Here is a 27,121-nt window from a genome sequence, read left to right as displayed (position 1 = left end):
ATATTCTTATTTTTTGCATATCTACATGATAATGCAGTAGTGAATTAATAAGAGCTACTACAATAGAGTCATATCTCAAATACTGCTGGAGAGAGATGCTTGCTGCTTTGTTTAGCTTAATGGCTTCCTATCTAAAGAATTGTCATTATAGAATTAGAAAATTATCTAAAATAAGCTAATTGCCATGTTTTTGGCCATATCCTATCTTTTTGCGTTAGTGAATCTAGGCTGACAAATGCACCTTTATAAAATGATAATGAACTCTGTATGGAAGGAAATTCTTCAACTCTTAGGAACCTTAATTATGCTAGTATCCCAGATTGCCCTCTGTTTCTGTCTGTTGAACTGTAACAGCTTTCAAAGTACATTATATTTGTAGCTGATTTTTTGTTTGTTTTTTTTTTTTGCAGGACAACCCACTTCTCTTTGTATCTGTTAGTTACACTTAGTTATTCCTGTACTGTTGACATGTGTTCCCTAATGTGACATAACTGTGAAAAGTTAATAGAGAGCATTTATTTTCCTGAATTCTTTTGGGATGAACATTCTGTTCAGTGTTAAGCTTTGGAACGTTTAAGTGGGAATGTGTTTTGAGGAGCAATTATTAAACTTTTTATGTACTACTTTTGCATTGCAGCCAATAGGAACTCTGTTTGCCAGCTATTCTCGCAATGCAAATAAAATGTTTAAGTATTTAATCACTCAATATTAACTAACACTATAACCTGTAGATGCATATTTTTCCATTCTGGCAAAATGTTTGCTGTTTCTGTGAAGAATAAATGTGCCTTGTTATAGTCTACTGACAGCAAAATGTATAATGCTGATTAGTTACATGGAACGTATTAATTCAACTGGTACAATCCACCACAGAGTACAATTGGAGGCAGGCTAGCTCAATGTATGTTTTATTACTTACCTCCACTGTACCATGGTTATGAAAGCAAGGTGGTTTAGTCTTTTCGTTTCAAACTCTGCCTTTTTCTCTGTGACTGTGTAAGGCCAAGGTCTATTCTTGGGGCAAGCACTACAAAAAGCTGTGTATGCTCCAAGACCTTCACTCCCTTCACCCTAGCCTCAATTCTGTTTTCTGCCCCAGTTTAATCATTCAAACAGAAGTAGAGGATATCTGTTGTTTAATTCTAGTAACAGTTGACAAGGCATACAAGGCATGGTGCTACACATTTTTGTTAAGGAAGCGGATGAAAAGTGGCAGATACCTAGTGGGTATGTAGTCAGCTAATGATATCCACTGGCTTTTGCTATGAAGAAAAGTGTGTGTTTGACTTTCACTCCCCCAATTCCCCACTGTTCCCTTGAAAATTAAGTAGAGGGAATTTAAAAGAGAAAGCAGTCTTTTCTGTAATTATTAAAAGTAGCTAGTTAAGAGAACAGCCTGACAATAGGAGGAAAATATAAACCTGTGAGTAGATAGTCTAATACTTGCTACTTATATAGTGTGGAAGGTGTATAGCTTCTGCAGATGTAAATAGAAGGACACCTGAGAAGACATTTAAGGCAGGAGGCAATGTTTTTTTTTTATTTTTTTTATTTTCTAGCTGTGCTCCATGTTTAGCATCACAAGCATAGCTTTGCTTTATTGGTTCACCTCTTGTTTTCCCTGGTGCAGTGTTCATGAAGCCCTGTGCATTGTGCAATGAACTTATTTTGGTTGTATGCTACCTTGTCATATCCCTGTTCTTAAATGCCTGCTGAGAATTCTTTATTCTGAAATAGTCTCTGTGAATAAAACTTTCTTCTGTTGGTTCATACCGACTGCATTTTAGAAAACAAGGGTGAAAATAGCTTGGAAAAAGCCCTGTCTTTACTTGGGAATCACCTACTCAAAATGCTTATGCTCCGTCTGCTGTCAGCCTACTTGACCTGTTTTGCTTCAGTACTTTAGCTTTTTATCTCAGTGAAGGCTTTTACTTGAAAGTCAGGTTAACAGAAGCTTATTTCAGTAGGAGGAGACTGTGTTTGCATTTAGAGATTGCTTCAGCTTTTCTGTAGGTGAGGTTTTGGGGAATGAAGGGTTCTATGTAACCAGACAATTGTGCATTGGTCCAGTGGTACCCAGAAATGAATTTATAGACCTGAAGTTCTGGTGCAGTAGCTAAGCCTACAGCTTAGTGTGTGTGACTGACACTTCTGGCCACAAGGAAGCATAGTGGGAAGGCAGGTGTCTTGTGGCAGTATCCTCATGTTTAGAGGTAGGTATATTTCTGGGAGTTTAGTTTCTTGTGGGGATTTGTATTTCAGTTTTGTGATTGTTTGGGGTGTTTTTTGTTCTTTTTATTTGGTTGGTTTTGGTTTTATTTTGTTTTTTTTTTGGGGCGGGGCAGGGTAGGGGATGACAGACATGAAGACTTATAGTTCATCAAAATCCTGGTAAATTTACACATGATAAAATTTATAAGCCACTATTTGAACTAACTTCTTACAGGTTTTTTTTTTCTTTTTTGTTTTCCCAATTGATACAGGTGGAATCAAGAGATACTTTAAACAGTATTGCCTTGAAATTTGATACAACACCCAATGAGCTGGTTCAGTTAAATAAGCTTTTCTCCAGAGCAGTCGTTCCTGGACAGGTATTACACTATACATGTTATTTATCCAACAAAGACTGGTTTCCTTTTGTTTCTAATTTCTACCAGAGGAAGTGTTAAACTACTTCTATTACTGGTTTTTCTATTCGCTTTGTAAAAGAGTTTTCAATTTTTCTGTAGGTTGTGATTCCTTATGCCTATTAACTGCTTAAAAGGGGGACATCTCATGAAGCTACCTGTCTCTCTTAAATAAGATCAGAGGACATTTGGCCATTTGGTATTAGCCCTTTATTTGAAAACATCCAGTGTTTATTTCTGATTGCAAAATTGTCTAGGTAGCTTGAAAGCCTGCAGTGGCCAAAATAATGTATATAAGGGGGGTGAATAAGTACAGTTGGTTTGGGTTAATTTTTTTTGGTTGGTTGGTTGGTTGGTTTGGGGATTTTGGTTTGGTTTGGTTTTGTTGCTCCCCCCCCCCAGTGCTAAGAGCTGTGTCTATGAACTTGCTCAGGCTGTTTCTTGGTTACTCAAATAGCAGAGAAATAATAGGGCAGGTCTTCCTTGAACACTGTATTGGGTGTTTCCGTCCAGCTGTATACTTCTCATGCTGTCTACGTGAACTTTTTCCTCTATTGTAACTAAAATCAATCCTTAATGACTGAAAATCAATCTTAATATAACTGCTTTACAAAACTTTAAAAGGTAAAATTTAGTAGTATTTGGTGTGATATGTATTTCGTCAATTCATAATTTCTGTTAAAATTAACAGGAACAGGAATGATTTTTGTATGGCTTATTTTGAGAAAGCATAGGAAATTCACACCTGAACTGCTGGGAAATCTAAAGTAAAACTGAAAGCATAACTTCTAACTACATTATATCTTCTTTATAGATTTTGTATGTTCCTGACCCAGACTACATTTCTAGTGTGGACAGCTCCCCCTCTCTAAGTCCTATAAGTCCCCTATCACCTACATCTTCCGAAGCAGAGCTTGACAAGGCTGCAGTAAATGTAGGTATACCTGTTGTCCTTGAAATTAATTTTCCCTTACAAGAGAAGTGTTACAGGTGCTATGCTTTCTTCTTAAACTATCCTTTCATTCTGGGGAGAAAGTATTTAACAACACTAAAAGTTGAAAAGTAAAATAGTACCTTTTTAGAAGTAAATATAAGCTTTTAGTCTTCGTAAATGACAGTTTTCTATGTGAAAACTGCTTTGAAGGCAAGCTGTTTGTAGCAAATTACTATCCTTGCACACTGAAATCTTAAATACTAGTTCCTACTTCATTTCTGTATTTGTTACTTTTCAGAGCTAATTAAACATTTGTCTCTAATCTTACTGAGTTTTTGTAGAAGTGACACATGGGCAAGAATACTCAAATAGCTAAAAGGGCTCCCCCGCTTCCTTTAGCAGTGCAAGCAGGGGTTCTCTGATTTCATTTAGCAAAATAAAGTAAATGGGGAGGGGAGGAAGCCAGTTTCAGTGAAAGGCTTATTCAGTAGTTCTACCTTTGTAGATTTTTTTTTTTTTTTCTAATACAAAAATTATTTAGCCATCAAAGCTGCTTTGTATTTCAGCTTGAATGTAGATTCTTAGCTAGGAGCTAGGTTCATATGTCTTTCCAGGAACATTGACTTGCTGTCAACAGAACTCTGTGGGAAGGCCTCCAAGCAGGAAACGCCATATTGGAACCTGAGCTTCTCTGCAGTTTGTGCAGTTATGAGCTTATTCAGATGTTTCTTTATCTGTTACTACTGTTCTTTTCCGAGATACTGTCTTTTCTCCCAAAACCCAAGCTTTCTTCATAGTGCTTGGTCAAGCTGTCAAATGTCTACTGCAGTAGACTACTACGGCCTAGTATTCCTGTTCTCACAATATGTCTGCTGTCATTTGTGTTGAAGAATTTCTTTTATGTTTTACGGCAAACTGAATGTTCTGCAGCACAGTAAACACACTAGTCTGCAAGAACACATTTGTCCGTATCAGTCTTGGAATAACTGTAAATGTTAGAATAGACCTACCCATATAGCCTATGTCATGAGAAGTTAGTCAAAGGAAAATAGAAATCACTATGCACTAGATCCTGTATCAGAAAAATACCTTATGCTTGCTCTTCTGCATTATTTTGTATACTTTAGTAGGTAAGGAGGCTTAATTGTGCAACCATACCTGTAATTTATCTGAAACTTTGACTGTGTGCATATAATAGATAAAAGCTTGAAAGTGTAGAAGAAACCAACTAGGTTAAAATCTTTTAGAAGTTAGAATCTTCCTATGCAAAAGGTTTTGTCTAGTGTCAACAGTTCAATGTTAGGAACAATTTGTTATATGTTTAACTGACACACTGTGGTGTTGCAAAACTATTTTGTGCACATTGTTACGTGTTGTGGGTTACTACAAGTAGTTCTGAAGTGCTTCAGGAAAAGTAAAATGAGCAATGTGACAAGATGTAATAAAGTGATTATGGAAGTGTCTGTTTCTGAGGTCTTTCAAAATACATGGAAGGAGGGAAAGGGTATTTGTAGATACAGTTTGTCAAAAGAAAGCAAAGAATGGAAATCACTTGCATACATCAGTGTGGACTCTGTGTGTTTGGATTTGCTTTTCAAACAGTCTTTCTAGCAATGCAAAAGGTTCTCAATTTCTATTTGAGCAGTTAGAGGCTGGAAAGTTTTGTTCTTAATCTTAGCACCTGTTTTCTGTGTTTCTCTTCTCTCTTTGCTGATTGCTGTCATTATGAATGAGAGCATACATATTATGTTCTGCATTGATAATCTGTCATCTTAGACTCTCCTTCAATTTTGACTCCAGATGTACAGTTTAAATTTAAGCCCATTTCAAGGTAAAGAGGCTATATTATGCTACCTGCGTAATATAAAGGGTCTTCTGTGTGCTATGATCATTTAAACTGATGCATTCTTGCTAGAAATTGAATAAGATGGCTAATGAACAACTGAACCTCTGTTGAGGTAAGATAGAAATTATTATATACCATGTTCTTTTGTTTCTGTTTTATCACACACTAGAGTAGCTTAACACAACCATATGGGTTAAATACAAATCAGCATGTGGCTAATGTAAGACCTGCATTGCCCTGTTAATTTTTGGTTGTTTTTTTTTTTACATTGCTACTGCCTGTAAAACTTAAAAATCCACTTCAAAATAATACGTAGTGACAAGGGAGTCATCATTAAATTTGAAAGTCTGCCCCAGCGTTATTCCTGTTGTATACTGCATGGCAGTATAAATGAGAAAGAGATGGCTTGTTCACAGTGGACTTGGATATCAGCTGAAGATTCTTGCAGCCACTTATGTGAATCACAAAGGTGACCACGTAACTTAGGAGAAAGGCGTATATAGAATGATAAATCATTTCCAGGAAGTTCAGTTTTTAGCTTTTTTCAGTAAAATTCAAGTCAATGTTCTCTAAGATGCTTTGAATTTTTTGCTTTCTAACTAAAATTATAAGATGCAAACGAAGTCTACATTAGTGCCAGAGATGAACTGAAACAAAGCTGTGTATAATGTTCCTGAATGTGATTAAAGGTGTTTAACTTCAGTCTGTACTAGTGACTAGAACTGAACAGAAAAGCAGAAAACAGGAAACATAAACGTTCACATTTTTAACAAATAGTAATATTTTATTAGTAACTAAAGTAGCAATTATGTATGAAATGGGAGTCTTTAGGTGTTGGTTAAGCTCCAAGACAGGGTTGCTGTGACTATAAAATAGGATTTGGCACAGTCTGTCCTACTGTATGTGTAGCTTTTATTTCACTGTCTGTCCTGTCCCTTGTAAGGTTCCATATTCACTACTTTGGATGTACTGTTAGACAGCAACATAGGTAACTCTTCCTGTTATCTGCCCAGGAAGGTCACCATCCCAAAGTAACCTTGTTACATACTGGGGAAACGTGAACTGAATGGGTAGAGTACAAGATGGGCTGGAAGAATTGGCTGTATCAGTGGGCTCAAAGTGATTCAGCATTTGTGTGTGTGTAGCTGGTTATTTTTTGTTGTTTGTTTTCTGTGATGTTGGACAATTGCAAATCCGTAGGGTCCCTATTGAGCTAATATTGTTGATAATCTGCTCGTCAGTGACCTGAATAATGGGACACGGGACAGAACACACTGTCAGCAAGCTTGGGGTAAGGAGGAGGGGAGGGAGCAAAAACTAGGGAAAGTGGGCAATACACTGGGAGGGAAGGGCAAAGGCTGCTCTTCAAAGGGACAAGAGTCTGGAGAGAAGAAGTAACAGAAATCTCATTAAATTCAACAACATCCAAGACCTGCCTGAGACAGAAAGAACCTCATGTAGCAGTACGGGGTAAGGATTGGCTAGCAGAGATTGAGTAGTGTCCTAGTGGATATGTTGAACAATGTTCTGTTGTGATGGTGAAGGCTAATCATATGCCAGGTGGCAGATGAAAGAGGAACACCAGCAGGTGGCAGGAAATGGTTATTCTCCTGTCTGGGGGAGGATCGTGAAGCTGCATTTGCTGTATTGTGTCCACTTCTGGCACCTCCAGTACAAGGTAAAGATTGACATGATGCAGACAGGCCAGTGGAGGGCCATCAAGAGATCAGGGAATGGAAACATAAGACACAAAGTTTGCTGAGAGTTGGGGCGTTTTTAGTCTGGAGAAGAAAATACTAATGAACAGCCTCATTTCTGTGTATGTACTAACTGACAGGTGAGAGAGAAGAGTTTGGGGTCTTCAGAGGTTTGTAATAAAACAGTGGGCAGCAACAGCTGCAAGTTGCTGCAGGAGAGGTCCTGGTTAAATGACAGGAAAATATTTTTCACAGTGAGGGTAGTTAAACACTGGAGCAGGTTCCTTGGAGAGGCTGTAGAATCTCCAGCCTTGAAGACTTCAACTCCACTGGAAAGATTATGAGCAACATAACATGACATAATGTAATGTATGCTTAGGCCTGCTTTGAATACAGGGTTGGACTTGCTGACCTTGCAACAAAGTAGTGAGTAATATTATGGAAGGTGAACAGAGGATGTTTAGTAGGACTTCTGTTGAAGTTAGAAAATAACCTTTTCTGCTAACTTCTGCTCAAATCTTGCATGTGACACTGGGTGGCTTCTTTATGTGAGCTCTAGTCATTGTTTTGCTTATTCCCAAATCAGTTCTGAATACCTTTGTTCATTTGCATTTCTTATGGGCTTGTTGAGCTGTGTTTTGTTAATTGCATAAACTGTCAGATCAGAGCAGGCCTTTAAACTGCAGTGAACTTGGACCCTATTTTTGAATTTTCTTTATGTCAAACCAAAATAAGAAAAATTACCCAACAAAATCTCTTAAAGTTAATATTGAAAAAGGCAGGTTGTTAAGTTTATTTTTTCTTAATATTCCCTTACAGGATCCAGATGGAGTCCAACGGAAAGAGTCAGCTGCTTCACCAGCACACCCATGTGTTCGTCCTACAAGAGTGGTATCGTCCACCTCCGAAGAGGAGGAAGCTTTTACAGAGAAATTTCTAAAAATCAACTGCAAGTACATCACTAATGGCAAGGTATTTAAACATTCAGATTTTCCTGTTACTGTATGGGATGTAAAATTAAAGTACACTTAAACAATAAACTCAGAGTGAAATTTAGTTACTGATAGGTAGGTGGATCATCTTATATGCATATATATGTTTATATAAACATACTTTTTTTTTTTAATCAGTTTTTCCTTTGCATTCTTAGACCACTTGTTTCTTAGATGTGATGCAAACAGTTAGCAAGTGATTAATCTGTGACAAACTTCCCTGTAGCCATACTGTTAAATTATCCTCTTGTGATGAGGGCATGAGATAGAATCATAGAATAGTTAGGGTTGTAAAGGACCTTCAGATCATCAAGTTCCAATCCCCCTACCATGGGCAGGGACACCTCACACTAAACCATGTCACCCAAGGCTCTGTCCAGCCTGCCCTTGAACACTGCCAGGAATGGAGCATTCACAGCTTCCTTGGGCAACCCATTCCAGTGCCTCATTACCCTAACAGTAAAGAATTTCTTCCTTATATGCATTCTAAACTTTCCCTGTTTAAGTTTTAGCCCGTCACTAATGAATAGTCCATCCATAGCATCCCTATAGCCCCCCTTACATCTGTTTGTTCCTTAGGTAATTCTCTTTACTGACAGTGGAGAAGAATATGGCTTAAAGTATAAGGAAATAGGTAATTGCATAGCTTCACTTCCTGAAGCAGAACACCATGAGCAGAATTAGCTTCTAATTCTGTAAACAAGCACTTCTGTATTTGGTGTAGTCTAGTAGAAATCTTGATTTTTACTTTGAAGCAATAGTTGCAGATCTCAGTAGTGTCATTACACAAATGCCTTCAGATAATTCACTTTCATTCAGCTCATAGGTGCACAAGTCTTGCACAGATTTTCAGGGACAGAGATAATGTCAAAAGATGTTACCTCAGAATGCTTTAAGAAAACACAAAATGTATTCCTCTCGCACACTACAGAAATGTGAATGACTATTACGGACTTTAATCGGGTTTAGTGTGAGGTTTCCCTGCCTGTGGCAGGGGGGTTGGAACTAGATGATCTTAAGGTCCTTTCCAACCCTAACTATTCTGTGATTCTATGGAAATCATGCCTTCAGTCAAGCTGAATGAATGCAAAGAAACTCAAAGTACTTGTATTTCCTCCTTCACCTGAAGTTTGGTTATGTATATAGGAATAAGGCTGAATCTGTTGCTCAGCAGTAGGTTTGCAGGTAAGTTATGCTAATGATAAAACTGATTAATAATCTCCTACAGCTCTAATTTGTTTTTTTTTTCTGATGGGAGGGACTGCAAATCTGTATATGTCTAGACTTGAAGCCTTCTGACAGTAGATGTATATTGGCAAAAGCTGTGTGTTAGAAGTTGGTGAGACAAATACTGGAGCTATTGTTTGTAGCTTTCTTCTAGTTTGCAGCTAATTTGCTTCGCTCCTTGCAAGAAGTCCTTAGGTGACTTTTTTGACATCGATCCTAGACAAGTCATTACTTACCAGTTTTAAGTGCTCTGATGCAGAAGAGTTAAGGACTGTGAACCTCTGTTAGAGATTGGCTGTACTGGAAAAATCTAGGGTTAAAATTTACTGTGTATTATTTATGTGCTGTTCCTCATCAGAATATTATAGGAAATGTTCACAGCATCTGTCTTTGGCTTGCATCTTTCCGAGCTTCAAGGAGATTTCTGTTTAAAGAGTTGTAACCCACTGCAGTATCAGCCCATACTTGGGGAGATAGGGAGAGGAATGTGTGCTCGCATGCTTGGATTGGAGTGACAGATTTCGTAAATTCAGCATTTAATTTAGCTGTTGTCACATGTGATAGGAATGTCCTTTGGCATGTCATCTTATCCTTTCCTTGATACATTTCCTGATGATGCAGGAGGATGTATCTTCAGAGGTTTTCTGGAGAAAGCTTAAAAGATTCCTGCTCTGCTTCCCACTCTAGAAATGATTTAGAAAGTCATAGTTGACTGTCTGAAAGGGCTTCAGGTGTGAAATCTCAGACATCTGATGCTTGTAAACTGCAATCTAGTGAAAGCCTGTCTTTCAGTGTGATTAATTTCACATGTGAAAGGGTTTGCATTAGGTTAAGACAGTCTAATTTCTTCTCACTTTTCAAGACTGCTTATTCTGTATGTGTGTGGAATTGGTCTTAGTCATTCATGTGAATTCTTGGACAACCATATAGGAATTCTCTGAGAGGCAGTGTCTGGAACTTGGAAATACTTTCTCTGTTACAGTATTTGTTTTCTGGTACCTGGTGAGGGCTACTGTTAGAAGTAGGGTATTGGGCATGGTTAAAAATGGGGTGGTATCAATATGCCACACCCCAGTCAGGTAATAAATCAGCGTAGCCAGCGTGCTGCAGAGCAACACCTTCACTCACCATTTATTGTGTATGTAGGCATGTCCTTTCTCGCAGCCACACTGTTTGCTTCTTTTGTGAAAAGGTGTGCTGCTGGTTTAATTCTTTTAACTGTTCCTTGGAGGCAGAAAGAGGTACCTGAAACAGGCTACTTGATTTAACTGAAGCTAATAGAGGAGCTTTGAAATTATTTGTTCATTCTTATTTTTGCTAGTTTACTTACCCTCTTTTGAAAAGTAGTAGGTAAAGGAAAATTACTAATACTAAGGTTTAAAAAACAGCCACCAAAAAAAGCCAACCTGGAAACGGGGCACACAAAGTACACCTGGTTCATGAAGTGAGAATGAGGACACTGACAAGGTTCAAAATTTCTACAAGGTGGGGGGGCAGGGAAAAGAATAAGTTTTTATTGTTATGATAAAAGCACAATCAGGTGTGCCCTAGAAAAAGACTACTGTCTTGGATATGATAACATTTCATTAAGATATTAATATGCCTGGACTGTGAGGTTTGGAAGGGGTAAGTTGGTGTATTCTGAATTGTTGAAATTGAGGCTGAAGCAGGATAACTGAAACGAGAAGATGGGCAGCTGCACACTTCTAGAAGTTCGTATTGAACTCTTAAATCCTTTGGCTAGAGCAGTCATACAGCCTTACCTTTTTCTCATGTCTCTCTCCAGCCTGACTGTTGTTGATGAAACATGTGGGCAGTGAAGGAGTAGAAGTACTTCAGTTGGAAGGGACCTACAGTGATCATGTAGCCCAGCTGCCATCAAGACTGTTGCCTTGAATTTTCTGGGTCAGATGTAGAGAGCTTTGATAAAATACTTTCATGGGCAGTCATTAATGAAAGACTTCAGATCTAGAAAGGCTGCTGCTGCTTTTTTTTGCATTATGTACTGAATTTACTGAAGTAATATCTCTTTAAAGAGAAGCAGTTTTCTTCTGAGTAGACTTATTGACTTCTGAAGTAGTGTTAAATTTATATTCTAGACTACAATGGATATAACCAGATGTAGACTTCTGTTGACAGTCATTCTCTTGAGATCTTTTGGGCACCTTGAAAATCTGTTTCCACAGTACATTGCCTGGAAAGAAATGCCAGTCACAGTTTTGTTTTGGTGTCTTAAACACCTTGGACTTGTGTAAATACATTCTGCTGATTTCAACAACTTTAAGCATATGCTTTTTACTCTAAAAGGCCTGTATAAAACCAGACAAGGCACTGAATAACTAACAGGACTTAAAAGCAGCTTAAGAATGTGTACCTGAGACTGTTTCCATTTTTCCATAATGGCAATACCGTTGGTCATTGCTGTAGGCGTTAATACTATTTTTGGTTTGTTTATTATAACTTGCAATTTCCTGCTCAGTACATGGCATCTTTGTTTTTCTACTGTGAAGGTCATCAACCATCATAATGCTGGGAACAAATTCCTGGAATTGGGGAAGATTGTAGCTGTATTTCACACTGTTCCAATCTGTTATCTTTAAACAAAACTGAAAACAATCACCTCCCTAATACACAATGGTTGTAATCACTGTGAACATTTTTTCACACAAAGCAACTCTTGTGATTGTTGCACAGAATTTTTGAATGTCTTTCTAAATTTGTACAGTTATTAGGGTTCAAGATCTGTGACTGAAGGTTCACTATCATTCTGCTTAAAGCTAGACTTTTTCCAGTTCATAGTTCTAGCTCAAACTCTACCATTGAGATAGTTTAATTAATTTTTTAGCAGGCAGCTGGTGTTATGTTTGCATGTGTTTCTAATGCTTTAAAAAAAAGAAAGGAAGGAAAAAAGTTCCATGTATAGTAAATTACCTTCGTACCTGTATTGTGTAAAAACCTACAGCTTATGGTATGAGTATCAACTTTCTTCAGATGTTTTGATACTAGAAGTTTAAAACCTACTTGTATTCATGTACTGCAGCTATGATGAAATCCATCTAAAGCTGCTTCTTGGTGCTGCCACGTCTTTAAAAATCTTCAGTATTTTTAATCTAGTTGTATTTTATAAATATGCTTGTCCAATCAGTCAACAGTCCATTAAGTTAGAATGACTTGTATTGGATACTACTGTTGCTTTTGTGTAAAGATGAACAATTTTTTAAGGTCATTCTTTTCTTGTTCTTTAACTAAATAGTAGCAAGTGAGAGGAGTGAAAAGTCAGGATTTAGGCAATGCTTCAAGTTAGTAAGTTATTTGTAAAACTAGTAATAAGCCCTGTAGTTATATGGGAAGGGTTTATGTTTACCTCGGAGGAGCTGCCTAGCATATCCTTTAGGGTGCAGGGGTTTTTGGTTTGGGGGGCTTTTAGTGTGTATTTTTGGGTTTTGTTGTTTGGGGGTTCTTTTACTCAACCCAGATATTAAGTAGCTGCAAGGACCAAAGCTGTTATTTTGGGAAAGTAGGTGCAATTAATTTGCTTCCCCAGAAAAATGGTTATGCTTTTCTAGATGACTGAAAAGCACAAGAAACTGTACAAAGTTGCTTAAATATAAAAATGCTTTACAAACATGTTTCAACTACAAAAAATGGAGAATAAGCTGAAATACAAAGGAGAAAAATTACCACATATTTTCCCTCTCATTTTAGGGTACGGTCAATGGTGTGCTGCTAGTGACGCCAAATAATATAATGTTTGATCCTCATAAAATGGATCCTCTGGTCCAAGAGAACGGCTGTGAAGAGTATGGCATCATGTGTCCAATGGAAGAAGTAATGTCAGCTGCTCTGTATAAGGAAATTGTGGACAGCAAAATTAAGGATTCATTAAGCATGTAAGATAGAATAGTGTTTATAAAACTTTAAGTAAATATGAGTGGTAGCCATAATGCTGATCATGCAAAACTAGCAAAAATGCATTTTCTTCTGTTTTCTGTTCTAAGAACATCATTGAAGATGGGCTTGGAAGCACCCATGAGAACTTGCTTCACCTTAAGTTCTCACATTCTATATACTCTATAGAATAAATCTTCTATGTACACAGATTCTAATTTCTTCCAATAGTATTTTTAAAGGAGACTATATAGAAAGAAATACTATACCACTTCCTCTGCCCCATCCCTACTATGAAAACAGGAACAGATGTGTTTGATCCCTTAGTAATTTAAAGACACATGAATAGGAAAGCCCAACTTTTAAACAGCTTTAGGTGCAAATCTTTATTGTTCACAATTTTTCACTTGCTGCTTAAACTCCTGTTACTCTTAAAAATGGTTGTAAGACTCATTTTCTAAGATGTATGTGTATTTTTATGGCATTAGGAGTACATTTTTTTCCCTTTTTGGGTAAGAGAGGAACTGCATGTTTGCGTTTGTGTATAGTTTGTTAGGGGTGGACAGGGTGAGTTTGGGTCTCTGATGTTTAGTATGGTAGGCATTTAAAACTGACTTGAAACAGCTTTATGAAAAACCTTTGTTCCATTCTGTCAGTTGCCTAATTTTTATACTGTCTTCAGAAATAGAATGAACTCTTAACATTAAAGCCAAAAAGGATTTAAAAAAAAAAATAAATAAAAATCATGCCACATTTACCTGTCGCAGCTCATAAAGCACAGATATTTGCAGACTACCTTGACCATCTAACTGCAGGGAATTGGACTTCTTTAAACAAGGTAGAGTTGTATGTATATATGAGAGAGTAAAGCTTGTTTGCTGATATGTAATTTTTAGAGTTGCATTTTTTAAGTAAGGTATAAAGATACTCAGTGCTCTTCTAAAACTCACAGAATTTCTGATTAGCTTATTTTGAAAGGCAGGTTTGAATAAAATTATGTTGAGGAAAGTAGGTTCTTTTATGCTTGCTTTTTTCTTACACTATTTATGAACATCTGATGTCTGCTATTTAAATCATTCAGTTGTGCCAAGTAGTTAGGGATCTATTTTGCCTAACAGTGGTATCCTCAAAGATAGGTACCTGACTGGAGAAGACACTGATCACTGGTTTAGGTATTTTGCATGGGCGAAATGGTAAGATCTGCCTTAATGTGTTCCTGTTGGTCTGCATTGACTAGCTTAGTTAAGGTTAGACCAGATGGTTTTTGCCATTATGTTCTTATCCGTGAGCTAGGTGTCAACTTCATGACAGGGTGGGACAGACCTATACAATTGTACTGGCCTTTTTGGTCAGCAAACCTTAAAAGATCATGGACAGTTTTTACCTTTAGAGGTTATGGTTCTGTGTAGCTTTTTGTTGTTTTTTTCCTCTGTTGTTTTGGTGTTTTCTTTAACTTTATACTTCAGGCATCTCAAAAAACCTTGTTAGTTTCATGAAAAGCCCTGTGAAAGCAGTGTAATGAATTTGGGAAGTCCTATGTCATGCTGGTAAAAGGTCTACCATAAGTTTACTCTTACAAGAACATATTTTATGCTTGTTTCTTACTATGGACGCTCTGGCCTAAGGTTGTTTAAGGGTTGTTTTATTAAGAGCACTTCTAGGGTTGTTGGTGGTTTTTTTTAAGCATTAAACATAACTTAGTAAATAAAAGAGTTTGATGGAAAAGTCACGTGCTATAACAACATTCTTTTTTTCTCAACAGAGATGTAGAACAGCTGTCTCTAAGGGAACATTGCCATTCCAAGAAAGGTGCAAAGAGCAATACAGATGAAATGGATTCCAGGATTCAGGATACAGGCAATGACAGTGCTAGTACTGCCCCAAGGAGCACAGAGGAGTCTCTTTCAGAAGACGTCTTCACAGAATCAGAACTCTCTCCAATACGTGAGGAACTTGTATCCTCGGATGAGCTTCGACAAGACAAATCTTCTGGAGCATCATCAGAATCTGTCCAAACAATAAACCAGACTAGTGCTGAATGTTTAGCAGTCATTTCAGACTCAAATGAAGCTGCCAGTGACTTAAAACCCAGTGTGGAAATGGTTGCAAATGTTAAACAGTTTGGTACCTGCAGCTTAGGTTCAGAAAGAGCTGAGATGTCTAGAAAGGGGGGAAAAGAACTTACTGAAAATACTGCAGGTGTCCTCCAGCAGTCTTTACAACAAGCACACAGTAGTGAAGAGCATGACAAAGAGGCAGAAGTGGGCAGCAGTCAAGATTCCTCACTAGGAAAAGAACCACAAGGAGAGAGTAAGACAGGAGAGGAATGTCCATGTTGTGAAGATACCACAGACTCTCAAAAGAAAGAGACAACTAATAAAGAGAAAGTAGTGAGAGAGCGAGCTCAAGACTCGGAGACAGAAGTTGAGGAACTCCGCAAACTGTGGAAGACCCACACTATGCAACAAACAAAACAACAAAGAGAGAACATGCAACACAGTTCACAGAAACAAACTAGCCAGAAAACTGGGACTGTGGGAGATGGACAATTGGAAGGTGAGTCAGTATCTATGGATACACTCTTAACCTTCAGATTTGCAATGTTTCTCCCTCTAACTCATAACAATTTTATTAGTTTTCATTCTGTAGAATACATCTTCCTTCATATTGCTTATATTTCTCATTGGTTTGAAGATACATTAAGATATGTTACTTCGTATAAACCAGTGGGGAAAAATATTGCTCAGGAAACTGAATATGTGAATACCTTTGTTACTGTCATTTTTCCTCACTGTAATTATATTTATGAACATATTAAAGCACAGTATCTTTGTAGGAGAGGTATAAATGAGCTTGTAAATTTGATCCATGATGCATTGGTCACTGTTGAGCTCAAAATTAAAAATGTTCTTTAGCAATCAGTTGGCTGCCACTTAAATTTTTACCCTAGTGTACATTGTATGAATGAATTTCAGAGAATGAATTTCATCTTACTGATAGCATACCTACCTTGTGATTATGGTTTATGTCAGCAATGAACACTAAAATCGTAACATTCCAGAATTTTGTTTACTTGCATCTTGTCACCCTTTCATGCTGACTAGAACAAGGTTAAGCATACAGAAAGACATTTTTCAGGGTAAGTAACAAGTAGATTATAAGAAGCTATTGCTATGAATATGGGGAGCAACTAGGATTATTTCTTGAGTACCTGCACTGCTCTGCAAAAATCAGGTCTTAGTTGGAAGTTATCTTGAAAGTCTGTTGAAGTTACTTAGTACAAAAAATGTGTTTTTCTTTAAGTAACTGAAAGATGTTTCTGTATTTGTGTGGTTTTTATGCTTTTGAAAAAAATCATAGGTCACTTTTTGATGCCTTCACATCTTTACTAATGAAGATAAACCAGTTGTTTTAATTGTGCACTATTTTGGGTGCTAGAAAGAAAACATACAATCTATTTGTAACAGGCATTATAGATTGTCGTGGTTTAAACCCAGTCAGGTAACTCATTCACTCACTCCCCCCCTTCTTGCCCTCCCCCTGACGTCCTAAATAGTTGTCATATGAAGTACATTTGAAGGTGAAGTTCACTATGTTAACTTAAAGTTGAGATTGTATTCAATAGAAAAGTATGTTCTGCATTTGGCAGAAATTCATCTTGCTTTTCAGAGTTCTTTGCCAATTGAATATTATTTGTAGTTCAGTTGTATTATGTCATTTATTTTGCCCTAAATATCAGATCAGTTACAGAGTAATTCCCTAACACTGCCATAAAGTTCATGTGCCAGTCCTATGAAATAGGCATTTTGTTTATCTAGGGTTCTTTGGGGGGTTGTTTTTAGTCTGATTATTTACTGTCGAGTTTACAGAGTTATACTTCCAAATCATACGTATTCTGACTATTTTACTATCCTCTATACTGCAGGCATCATTCTAAAATGTGCAGCTGCACATTTATTTACTGGGGGGGGGGGGGGGAATTGTTTTGTGCAACACTGCTGTTCTCTAAACTTTATAATGAAAATCTGATTGAGAAAACATACAGCAGAGATGTTCCTAGATCAAGGTGATGTTTTCTGTACTCAGTGTTATCTGTAGTTTGCATAGACACTAAAGGAGAACTTCAACTGTAAAGAAAAGATGAGTATCCTAGAATACTGGAATATATCTGTACGTACATGTAACACCAGAGGTAGAATAAATTCTTTGTTGTCATAGCTGATCATAACAACTCTTAAGTTTACATTTTCCTTCCTTGCTTTAAGAAGTCTCTTGTGGCTGGAGCTCATGTTCTAGGATTTGGGCAATTAGTCTAGTAAAGAAACAATTGTTGAGAAGCCTTCTTCCTTTACCTGATGCTGACTTGAAAATCCAGACCTTGAGGGTAATTATGTAATCCTATTAGTTCGATTAAATACACTGATGGAGGGAAAAATACCATATCACAGCATCCAGTATACTTCTACCTTGGTGTTCATGTTGTACTGTTTGATATAGCTAATAAATTAAAATTTATCTCAACCCTGTATTAGTAGTGCCAGAGCTTTTCTTTTTTTAAATGAAAAGTAACTGATGTACAGCTTTGACATTTGTGAATCAAGACTAAGTGCTTATTTAATGCAGTGTCTTTTGCCATTTATATGGAATATCTTTTTAATAGTGGGGGGTTGTCTGATTCAGTGTTGAGGGGTATGCATGGAGAATACCTTCTGAAATACTTTCAAGAATGTTGAGGCTGAAAGACTTGTATCTGGGTCTGGAACCAGAAATGAACATTAGAATTATTCAAATGTGTTGTGCTCTGAAGTTAGTTCTGCTGATGCAAGTTATGTCACAAAAAAAGGACAGCTAATTATTACTACCTTTGTTACCTCATCTCTTATTCCTAACTTAGAATATGGCCTGTATACCTGTATTGCCTAATACAAAATAGGCTAATACTTTTGATTTGTACCTTTTGGATAGCTTACTTTTTCTTTACTAATAGGTTCTTCTCATACAAAAGAAAAAAGGCGACATCGGTCTCACAAGTTTCTGTGTCTCAGGGTTGGAAAACCCATGAGAAAAACATTTGTTTCACAAGCAAGTGCATCAATGCAGCAGTATGCACAGAGGGACAAAAAACACGAGTACTGGTTTGCTGTTCCACAAGAAAGGTAAGAAGGAGGCAGACTGCAAAAATCAGCACTTTCCGATAGATCTTTGAGCTTTTTACCCTGCACCATTTGGAACTTTTCACTGACTGTGTCTATAAAGCAACACAAAAAGAAAGACCAATGACTGAGCATATTGATTTTTGGCTTGTATGTAACACTGGAATATCTCATTCCAATACTGAAGTTTTACTGATGTACTTGTGTGACATGTAGGTTCAGCTGGTAGCTTGTCACAGTATTACTTAGACTTTGTGTTTGTAGCAACTAAATAATGAAAGAAAGATTCAAGTAAGTGGCATATGATGAAGGAAGTGAGTTCTGCAATGAAGTTTTTATTGTCATTATCTGTGTTTCCCATTATTTGGAAACTTTCTAAAAATTCTCTCTACTTCTTTGAGCTCTGAGTTCAGAAGAGCTAGCTGGGGTTCCTTTGTCTTATCTTTCTATATGGAACATGAAACTTTTCCAGGAAGCAGTCTAAACACATATATCAGAAAAATGTCTAAACTTGTTGCAGTGATTCAAAGACATGATGTGTCTGTGTTCACTCACTGGTAAAATCTTGAATTCTGAAATAATCTTTGCTTCTAGGAAACTGACTTGTTTTCAAGTTGAATGTGATTTTTGGGGGTGCTGGAGATCATTGCATCCTTGTCAGAAGAGGGGGGGAAAGAAAGAAACAAAGCTATCAGATATCATCTTGTATAAATACCTACACACAATGATCAAGTCACTTTTCCATCTTTTCTTTTGAGCTGAATGGCATAGAATGTCCAGTTGGGGCACTGCAGTTGAGGACAGATATGGATCAATTGGAGAGAGTCCAGAGGAAAGCAGCAAGACTAATTAATGCCTAGAAAGTGTAACATGTAAAGAAAATTAGAAGTAAGTGGGGTTCTTTAATCTAAAGGAGCAAAGGTTGATTTAAAAAATAAAATCATTTCATACTTTAAAGTTGGCTGCAACAAGAAACATAGTAGGTGTTGGGTTTGGGGATTTCTGTATTCACTGTGAATGGAGATGTGTAATGGACTGAAATTACATCAAAATATTTGAATTTTCCAATACGGATAAGTGAGTCTGGTAGTGCATCACTAACTTGCTTTTAAATACCACTACCCCTAAATGGCAGAGATTATGCAGTTTCTTGAGACAAACGTCTGTCACACTGATTCTGGTATAGTTAATCCTGTCTGGGCCAGGTGAGCTCTTGTGGTTACAGTCAACTCAGATTTGCTTGTTCTTTTCATTTCATATTGAATTTGAATACAGCTAAATGTTCCTAGGACAGTGATATTTAGGTCAGCTGATTAAAATGGTTACTGTCTCTTTGGTTCATTTACTAATGCAGCAGAGCAAATACTTATTTTCAGTATAAAGCAGGATTTATCACCTATCTCAGAAGAAACAGTTCTTTAGTTTACAGCCTGTATCTGATCTTGGAAATTGCTCCACCTGTGCAGGGTCTCTAACTGTTTAGGGATTTAGTAATCTGTTCTTTATCAATCCAATGTGTGTCCTAGAATTTTGTGTACAAAAAGTCATGTGTGGTAGTAGGGTGTTTGTTTTCTTAATTCAGTGTTACCTTTGAGTGCTACTCTGCATTGGTCAAAATACTTAGTGTTAACTCAGTTGTATTTGTTACCCTGTGGTAAGAAAGAGGGAAAAAAAAAAAAGTAGGTGTCTGCCAAACCTGCATCATTTCAGTGTTCTTAATCTCAGATGAGCCAGTCTGGGAAGAGTGTCTTTGGATTCCTTAAACATCAAGTTTTATTTACTTTAACTGCTATAATATAGACTGTTTCAAGTTCTTAATTTTCTTACTTGTAAGACCTTTTTAAATTTTATCTTGTTCAGTGTCTGAGGAGTCTGCAGCTTCTTGTTCCGACTTTGTCATAGAACTTATCTAGCCTTACATATCTGAAACGTTTTATTCTCTTTTACTGCCTTTTTCCTTTCATCAGTGTTATCCAGGAACCTTAATTTTAACAGAGGTGACTTCAAATAACTGACCCTGTTCAGAGACTTACTACATGTTTGTGCTGCACCCTTTAACAGAGGCACATGAAAATTACAGCTGCAGTTTTGAGTGATTTTGCTGCTGTCTATGTCCTGCTATTCTTCCAGTATTCAGTTTTGCAAGGATTTAGTAAGGAGGGTGGGAAATACTGTTCTACATGCTGATGAGTATATAGGTTCACTATAAATGTCTCTGAAGAGAGACATAAGGAATATTCAAACTCTTGGTAACCAGAGTCATAAAGCTCTGGCTCTGAAGCTGTCTTTTCCGTGATGAGGAGGTATTAGTGGATTTGTTGCATGTCCTTTTTCTAAATGCTCCATCTGTCCACCTACAGGAAACGCTTAAACAGTATAGGCTGGCATTTATTAGGTTTGTAAATTACTTTCTTCTGGGAACTTGGGCATTCTGTACTTCTGAGCTGGAGAACTATGCCATTTTTGGCAGATAACTTAAAAAGAGGTAACTTTGAATCTTGGTACTTCCTGTACCTAGTATAGTCTGTAGTTTATGATCTAGCAATATATTATTTCTTCTATCTGTAGCAATTTTGAATTTGTATTATCTTGGTTCCATGTCTCAGAAGCGTTCAGCTGTTCTTCAGGGGTGGGGAGAACAACCATGCAGACACCTTTAAATTCCAGTTTGTTGATGTTTTGATTTTTTGTTTTTGTTTTTTTTTATATAGTTCTTTTTAAATAAACTTTAAAAATCTCAGTTTTATTCTGACAGTTACTTCAGTTGTAAGCAGAAGTTTCCCAACACTTCAGAAGTACTTGGAGGACCATACTTGTGTATGAAAGCACAGCTAGTCAATTGCCAACTTGTTTCCTGTTTTTCCTCCAGTGTCATCTTTGTTTTTAATTACATGAACCTAAAACAAAAAAACAAACAGAAAAACCCCTAGCATTTTAGATATTTTTAAATATGTCTCTAATACCTAGTAAAACATGAAATAGTAAGTATTTTTTATTTTAACCTTAAATACTTCATAACTACTAGGCATGATCACAAACTTACCTTACTTACTCTTTTCTGTATCATTACTTGACCTCTCTAGGACAGATCACTTGTATGTCTTCTTTATCCAGTGGAGTCCAGAGATATATGCAGAAGATACTGGGGAATCTCTTCGGGAACCTGGATTTATAGTGGTAAAAAAGAAGGAGGAGCCTGAAACTAGTGAAGAATCTGCTACTGACGATGCTGCTAAAGAGTGGGAGGTAAGGAAGAGCAGTCTCAAAGACAAATTTTATTTTTTTCAATACCTTCATAGGAATATAGCTAAAAGCGTGAAATACTTTCCATTAAGATTAACAAAGCAATGTGCTTATTAGCCTGCTTACTATGATCATGATGTGTTTAATTTCTGTCATCCTAATGCTTTGCTCTAACATCAGTTCAGGGCAACATTTCACAGTTACAAGTCATTTTGTATGGAGTGAATTGTAACTTAAAACTCAGAGTTAAAAAGATTGAGAGTACAGCAAAGAAGCTTTAACTCTGAAGCAGACTTAGTTTTCAGTCACGTAAACTGACAGTGTTCTGATACTTATCATCCCTGATCAGTAAATCTCAAAACAGGGGTGAGGAAAAAAAAGGAAAAGCAATCTGTTAATGACATTTTTTTGCCAATAATCCAGTAATTAACTTCTCAGTTATAACTTCTTCATACATTAAGATGCTGTTGCATGGATTTTAGTAATATATTGTAACTGGAACTATCTCTATTTTTATAACCAACACACTTCTCCCATGTGAATCTGTGTCCACTGTGTTTATATGGACACATCTTTACATGTCTACATGGTTTTGTTTTGTAGTGTACATACAGTTAAAGCACTTGTAGTCTTGTGCATTCAAGTGTCAGTCGAAGTTTGGTTCTTGTCACATACATTGTAGAAGTAACTCATCAGCACTGTTTAACTTGAGTCTTGGGAATTGCTGTTTCTGACTGTAAGACTGATTTCCTGACCACCCCCACCTCCCCTTTTCTTCCTCTTCCCACCTTGCCCCACAGTGGAGCATGTTGAAATTAAGGAAGTCTGTATGTGTTTTATGTAAAACGCAGAAGGAATTTTAAAAAACTGCAGTAGTCTGACTATGGGTAATAGTGTTCTTAGTTCCAAAATTCAGAATCATATTAGAACTCTAACCTCAAACTTCTAGCTTACTTAACCAAAGTATTAGCCTGTGGCTACAAAACGCTATTTCTGCAGTTCAGTGATTTTTGCATGGAGGTTTTTTGCTTTGAGACCTTGACATTAGTATCATAAAAACATATCTTTTGAGTCTTCATACTGAAGTATTTTTAACAGCAATGTATTTTGGTGGCAGTGCATTTTGATGCTGACTCTTGCTCAAAGCCTTTACAAGTATCTGATGTTTTAAAACTTGGCCTTTTGGAACACAGAAACTGCTGGCAAGTGATCAATATAAGATTTAAGGCACAGCTTCTAATGAGCTCTTCAGTGATTTTGCACCTTAATATAATTACAGAATAATTTCCACAGAAAATAGACCAAAATTTTTTCAGGCCTAGATGTTGTAAATTTTTAGGAGTTATTTCTGAAGAAGGTACAGGCAGTCCATTTCTTACATGTATTAAAATCTGTAAGATTTACTGCAGAGTGAGGCTGTTATTTAGGTCTCCTCTGGAAGCAACTGTAGAACACATATATTTAAAAAATACTTCCATATGTGTTAAGTGAAAATTACATCAAGTTTGTATCTCTTTAAGATTATAAAATAACAGTGTTCTAGATTTAGAAAGAAGTTAAAGTGATTAGTGAGATGGATAAGTTTTTTAAAAGATGTTATGTAAGTGTAAGAGAGATGCTAATGTGCTTTTCTGTGCATTTTAACTGAGTAATGTGGCTTCTTATGACTGACTCCTAGCACAAATCTGAAAGCTGTTAAAAACTTTTTAATCAGAAGTGTTTGACAATACCAGATGGTTCAACCTGTCATTACATACAACTGCAATTTAGTGACTTTATAACATGTTCTAGAAAGTATCAGTATATACAGGGAGTTGTAGCTGTTGTCATAGCCATTATTCCCATTGAATTTCGGTCATTATGTTTGATCAGTATACTTCCTTCTTTTAAAGCAAGAAGATTTTTCTCTGTCAGCTCTTGATCCAGATGTAAAATAATATAATATAGAAAGTGAGCAGTATCATCGAAGCCTTCTTGTGGCTATTGGGATGAAAAATAGGCTGCCTTCTTCAGAACACAGTCATGGGAAAACTCTTGAGTGGAAGGGAAGAGTAAAGCAAAATCTTGTTGGACAGATTCATCAAGATCTACCAAAAGAGTTAACTGGTGGAATCGCTTTCTCTTCCGAAAAGTGTTCTCTCAGCTATAGGTGTACAGTATCTTAAAACTGGAGAAACAGGGAAGAGAGTTAATCATAGAATCATAGAATCAACTAGGTTGGAAAAGAAATTTAAGATCTTAAAGTCCAACAACTACCCCAGAACTGCCAAGACCACCACTAAACCTTGTAACTAAGGGGTTTATCTACACCTTTTTTCGAACACTTCAGGGACAGTGATTCCACCGGGGATTCCCTGGGCAGCCTGTTCCAATGCTTGACAAGTCTTTCAATGAAGAAATATTTCCTAAAATCCAACCTAAATCTCCCCTGGCACAACTTGAGGTCATTTACTCTCATCCCATTGCTTTTTACTTTGGAGAAGAGACTGACCCCTACCTCACTACATATACAAGCTAGTTTCTTGTAGCTGTAGAGAGTCACAAGGTCCCCCCTAAGCCCCAGTTCCCTTAGCCATTCCTCATAGGTGTGGTACTCTGAGTCAGCTTTTTATTCTTTATTAGTCCTTTGTTAATATGTTCAGCTGCAGATTGTTATCAAGACACTTTAAGGAAGTACTATGATTTTTTTTTTTTTAGTGGAAAAGGAGTTACGGGAAGAGGAACAAGCAAAAGCAAAGATTAGTAACATATGAAACAAGTAGTAGGGATTGGTTTGTAGGTTTCTTAAATGAATCACTGAGTAGGCCTGAACTCTTACTCTGAACTTAGTCCAGGTTTTCATCTGCATATGCTTTCTTTATCTACCTGTATAGAGTAGTCCATTTCCTATCAGCCTTTTCCCTGAAAGTAGTCCAGTAGATGTAACCTTAACTGATCTAGTAGCAAAGAGATCAAGACCTCTACCACCATATTAAACAATAGTTTCATCAAGCACTGCACAGTATGAAGTGTCAAAAAAAAAACAACCAAACCCCAAACAAACAGAAAACCAACCAGGGAATCCCTTAGCTGATGCTTTTTTATGGTATGCTACACACTTTATAAATAACTGGCTTGTTAGAAATAACCATGAATCTACTACTGTCTAATATTACCATCAGTAAAGGTGACTGATTCATAGTAGTCAGTTTCCTAAGAGTTTAAAATAAGCTTTGTGTGTGGTATCTCATAGCTTCTGTTGCTGATGATGTTCTTCAATATCTGACTTTCTAAGAGGCCTCTGCCAGTCCCGTTATCAAAGCTCTCTAAAAAGTATACTTTTTCACTTAAGATCGGTCCATTCTTTGGTGTCCACTAGACATGAATAGACAAGAATTTTACATATTATGTAAGAAATGAAACTGTGCTGCTAGCGTCTTAATTCTCTACCTTTTTTTACCTTCTGTACTTAAGTGAATGGGCATGCACTAGGGAAGAGGGTGGTTTGGGTTGTGTGTGGGTGTAGAGGTATATTTATCATGATACTCTTTTACTTGGTATGTAAGTTCAAATGGGCGTTCACGTGCTAATTGCTTTCTTTATCTGTTAGCACAATTAATTAATACTGTTTAGAAATCTGTGTTGATAAACAACTGCTTTTTCCCAAGCATATTCTGTACTTTCATTTAGACATAGTACGATTTGACAGTTTCTGTTGTGCAGAGCCTCAGAAGCAGCTTCCCTCAGTACTTTTGTGGTCTGATTTTGTTTCTTTTTTTAAGTTCAAGTTGCTTTTAGAAAAGAATTGTTGTTGACGTTCCCTGTAAAGGATGAATGTTGTTCCATTGCATCTATGTTTTGTATTTAAAAAAGACAAAACCAACCAAACAAGAAACCCCAACAGATCAGAGCACAAATTATGAATCAGACTTGGTCACAGAACAACTTGAAGAAGGATTAGAAGAGCTACCCATGCATTATTTTTTATGATCTTTCTTGCAGACTCTTTAACTTTTTTAGTTCGGGGGGGGGGGGAATCCTGTTTTCCTAAAATGGATTGTAAAACTTTGATGGGATTGCTGTTGCTATCTGAAGCGGTAGTTGGCATTTTGAAGTTGGCCACTGGAGAGAAAAGACATGGAAAACAAGAGGTCATGTGAAATGTCCCCTATATTGGGGATCTAGTATAGAGTTAAATGAAGTAAATCAACTTTCCGCTGAACTTATACGCACATAAAGTGTGCTGATAAGATCAAATAATTTTCTGCACAAAATAATTTGTTAAAATTTTTAGAGAACCAGTTTATCATATCTGGGGGGTAAGGACAACTGAAACTAACTTTTCAAGTAAGGTTTATACAGTTCTAGTAATGCTAGGTGCAAAGGAAATTATTGTGCTCTAACAGTTTAGCACAGGGAGGAAGGTATTAGAGGGGAAATAATGGAAATGACTACTTGTGTAGGAAACATTAATCAATAAAGGAGAAATGACAATTTGTGCTTTCCCATGTGAGTTTTATCATAAGAATTTTGCACCTTGTATTTGTATGTAAAGGACTAATTGGTATCTTGGAGGATGAAGGGGAGATGGAAAAGAAATTAAGAGATCAGAATTATCTTACTTAGTGCTTTGAGATGGTCTGTGAAGCTAATTTTCAAAGTTAATGACATTCCTTGAACAATAAATTATTCTTTAAGTAGTTAACTTTTTCAATGGGAAGCTGGAAAACTGGAATGATCCATTGTGTTGCTTGTATGTATATAAATGCAGTTTTCTGTTACATGCAGAAATATGGCTTATTGACATAGACTGTTCACCTAGCTTTAGATTCCTGATTTGAATCTAGAACATCCAAAACAATATCTGTGTAGGGTACCATAACTGTTAAGTGTCTTTGTCATCATGTAATGCTGGAAATGCAGTATATATGCTGATGGATCAAATCTCTGGTCATCAGACACAGTATAGATGAAAAAAAAAAAAGGAAAGAAAATGCAAAATATACAGTTACTGAGTGTGGCCACAGCTAAATGTTTCAGAGGTGTTAAAGAAATTTCATCTTGGGCACTTGTGAAGAAGTCAGTTAAGGAAATTGGTTCCTATTTAAACCTGAAGTCTGTTAAGGAAACAGAATTAATTGCTGTGTACTAGAATAACTCATAATTATTTGAAGTGCTGGTTACTTCCTTTCCCCTCCTTCCCCTGTCATTTGATTGTATTTATTACTGTTATTCAGGATTGAGTCATATTTGAGGCTCACACAAATCTACTCATCCACAAGATGTTTGAAAACAGGGAATTTCTTGTCTTAGGACCTGCAAGCTGGTCCTAAAGTAGTTGGAAGCTCATCTGTTCTATTGTTTCCATTAGCTTGTCAGTTGTTTGAAAAATACAGAAGTTTGGTTTCAGCTATAATTGTCTAGAAGTTAAGTTCCGAAATGAAGCATGAGTTGATACATATTTGCAGATTTTTTTTTTTCCCAGATTCACTGGGTCATGTTCTGGACTTACATTTCATAATCATTACCTTTGTC

The 27,121-nt window shown here is 36.8% G+C and overlaps 1 protein-coding gene across 9 annotated transcripts in view; it reads left to right on the top strand.

Moving 5' to 3' along the window:
- Positions 1 to 27,121, top strand: part of OXR1 (oxidation resistance 1) — a 224,370-nt gene that overhangs the window by 173,592 nt on the left and 23,657 nt on the right. For 7 of the 9 annotated variants that reach the window (XM_062627184.1, XM_062627183.1, XM_062627190.1 and 4 more), the window contains 7 exons: positions 2,484 to 2,591; positions 3,442 to 3,561; positions 7,924 to 8,076; positions 13,029 to 13,213; positions 14,974 to 15,767; positions 18,199 to 18,367; positions 21,448 to 21,610. In XM_062627184.1, the coding sequence (XP_062483168.1) occupies positions 2,484 to 2,591; positions 3,442 to 3,561; positions 7,924 to 8,076; positions 13,029 to 13,213; positions 14,974 to 15,767; positions 18,199 to 18,367; positions 21,448 to 21,610 (1,692 nt within the window). The remainder of the gene's footprint in view (positions 1 to 2,483; positions 2,592 to 3,441; positions 3,562 to 7,923; positions 8,077 to 13,028; positions 13,214 to 14,973; positions 15,768 to 18,198; positions 18,368 to 21,447; positions 21,611 to 27,121) is intronic. The other 2 variants (XM_062627188.1, XM_062627186.1) reach the window with 1 other exon arrangement.

The sequence above is a fragment of the Pezoporus occidentalis genome, unplaced genomic scaffold (genome assembly GCF_034315485.1).
Source record: "Pezoporus occidentalis ecotype Australia unplaced genomic scaffold, CSIRO_AGI_Poc_V1 ctg3, whole genome shotgun sequence".
Taxonomy (NCBI): domain Eukaryota; kingdom Metazoa; phylum Chordata; class Aves; order Psittaciformes; family Psittacidae; genus Pezoporus; species Pezoporus occidentalis.
Note: the sequence above shows the minus strand (reverse complement) of the source record. Positions and strands in the feature narration are given on the sequence as shown.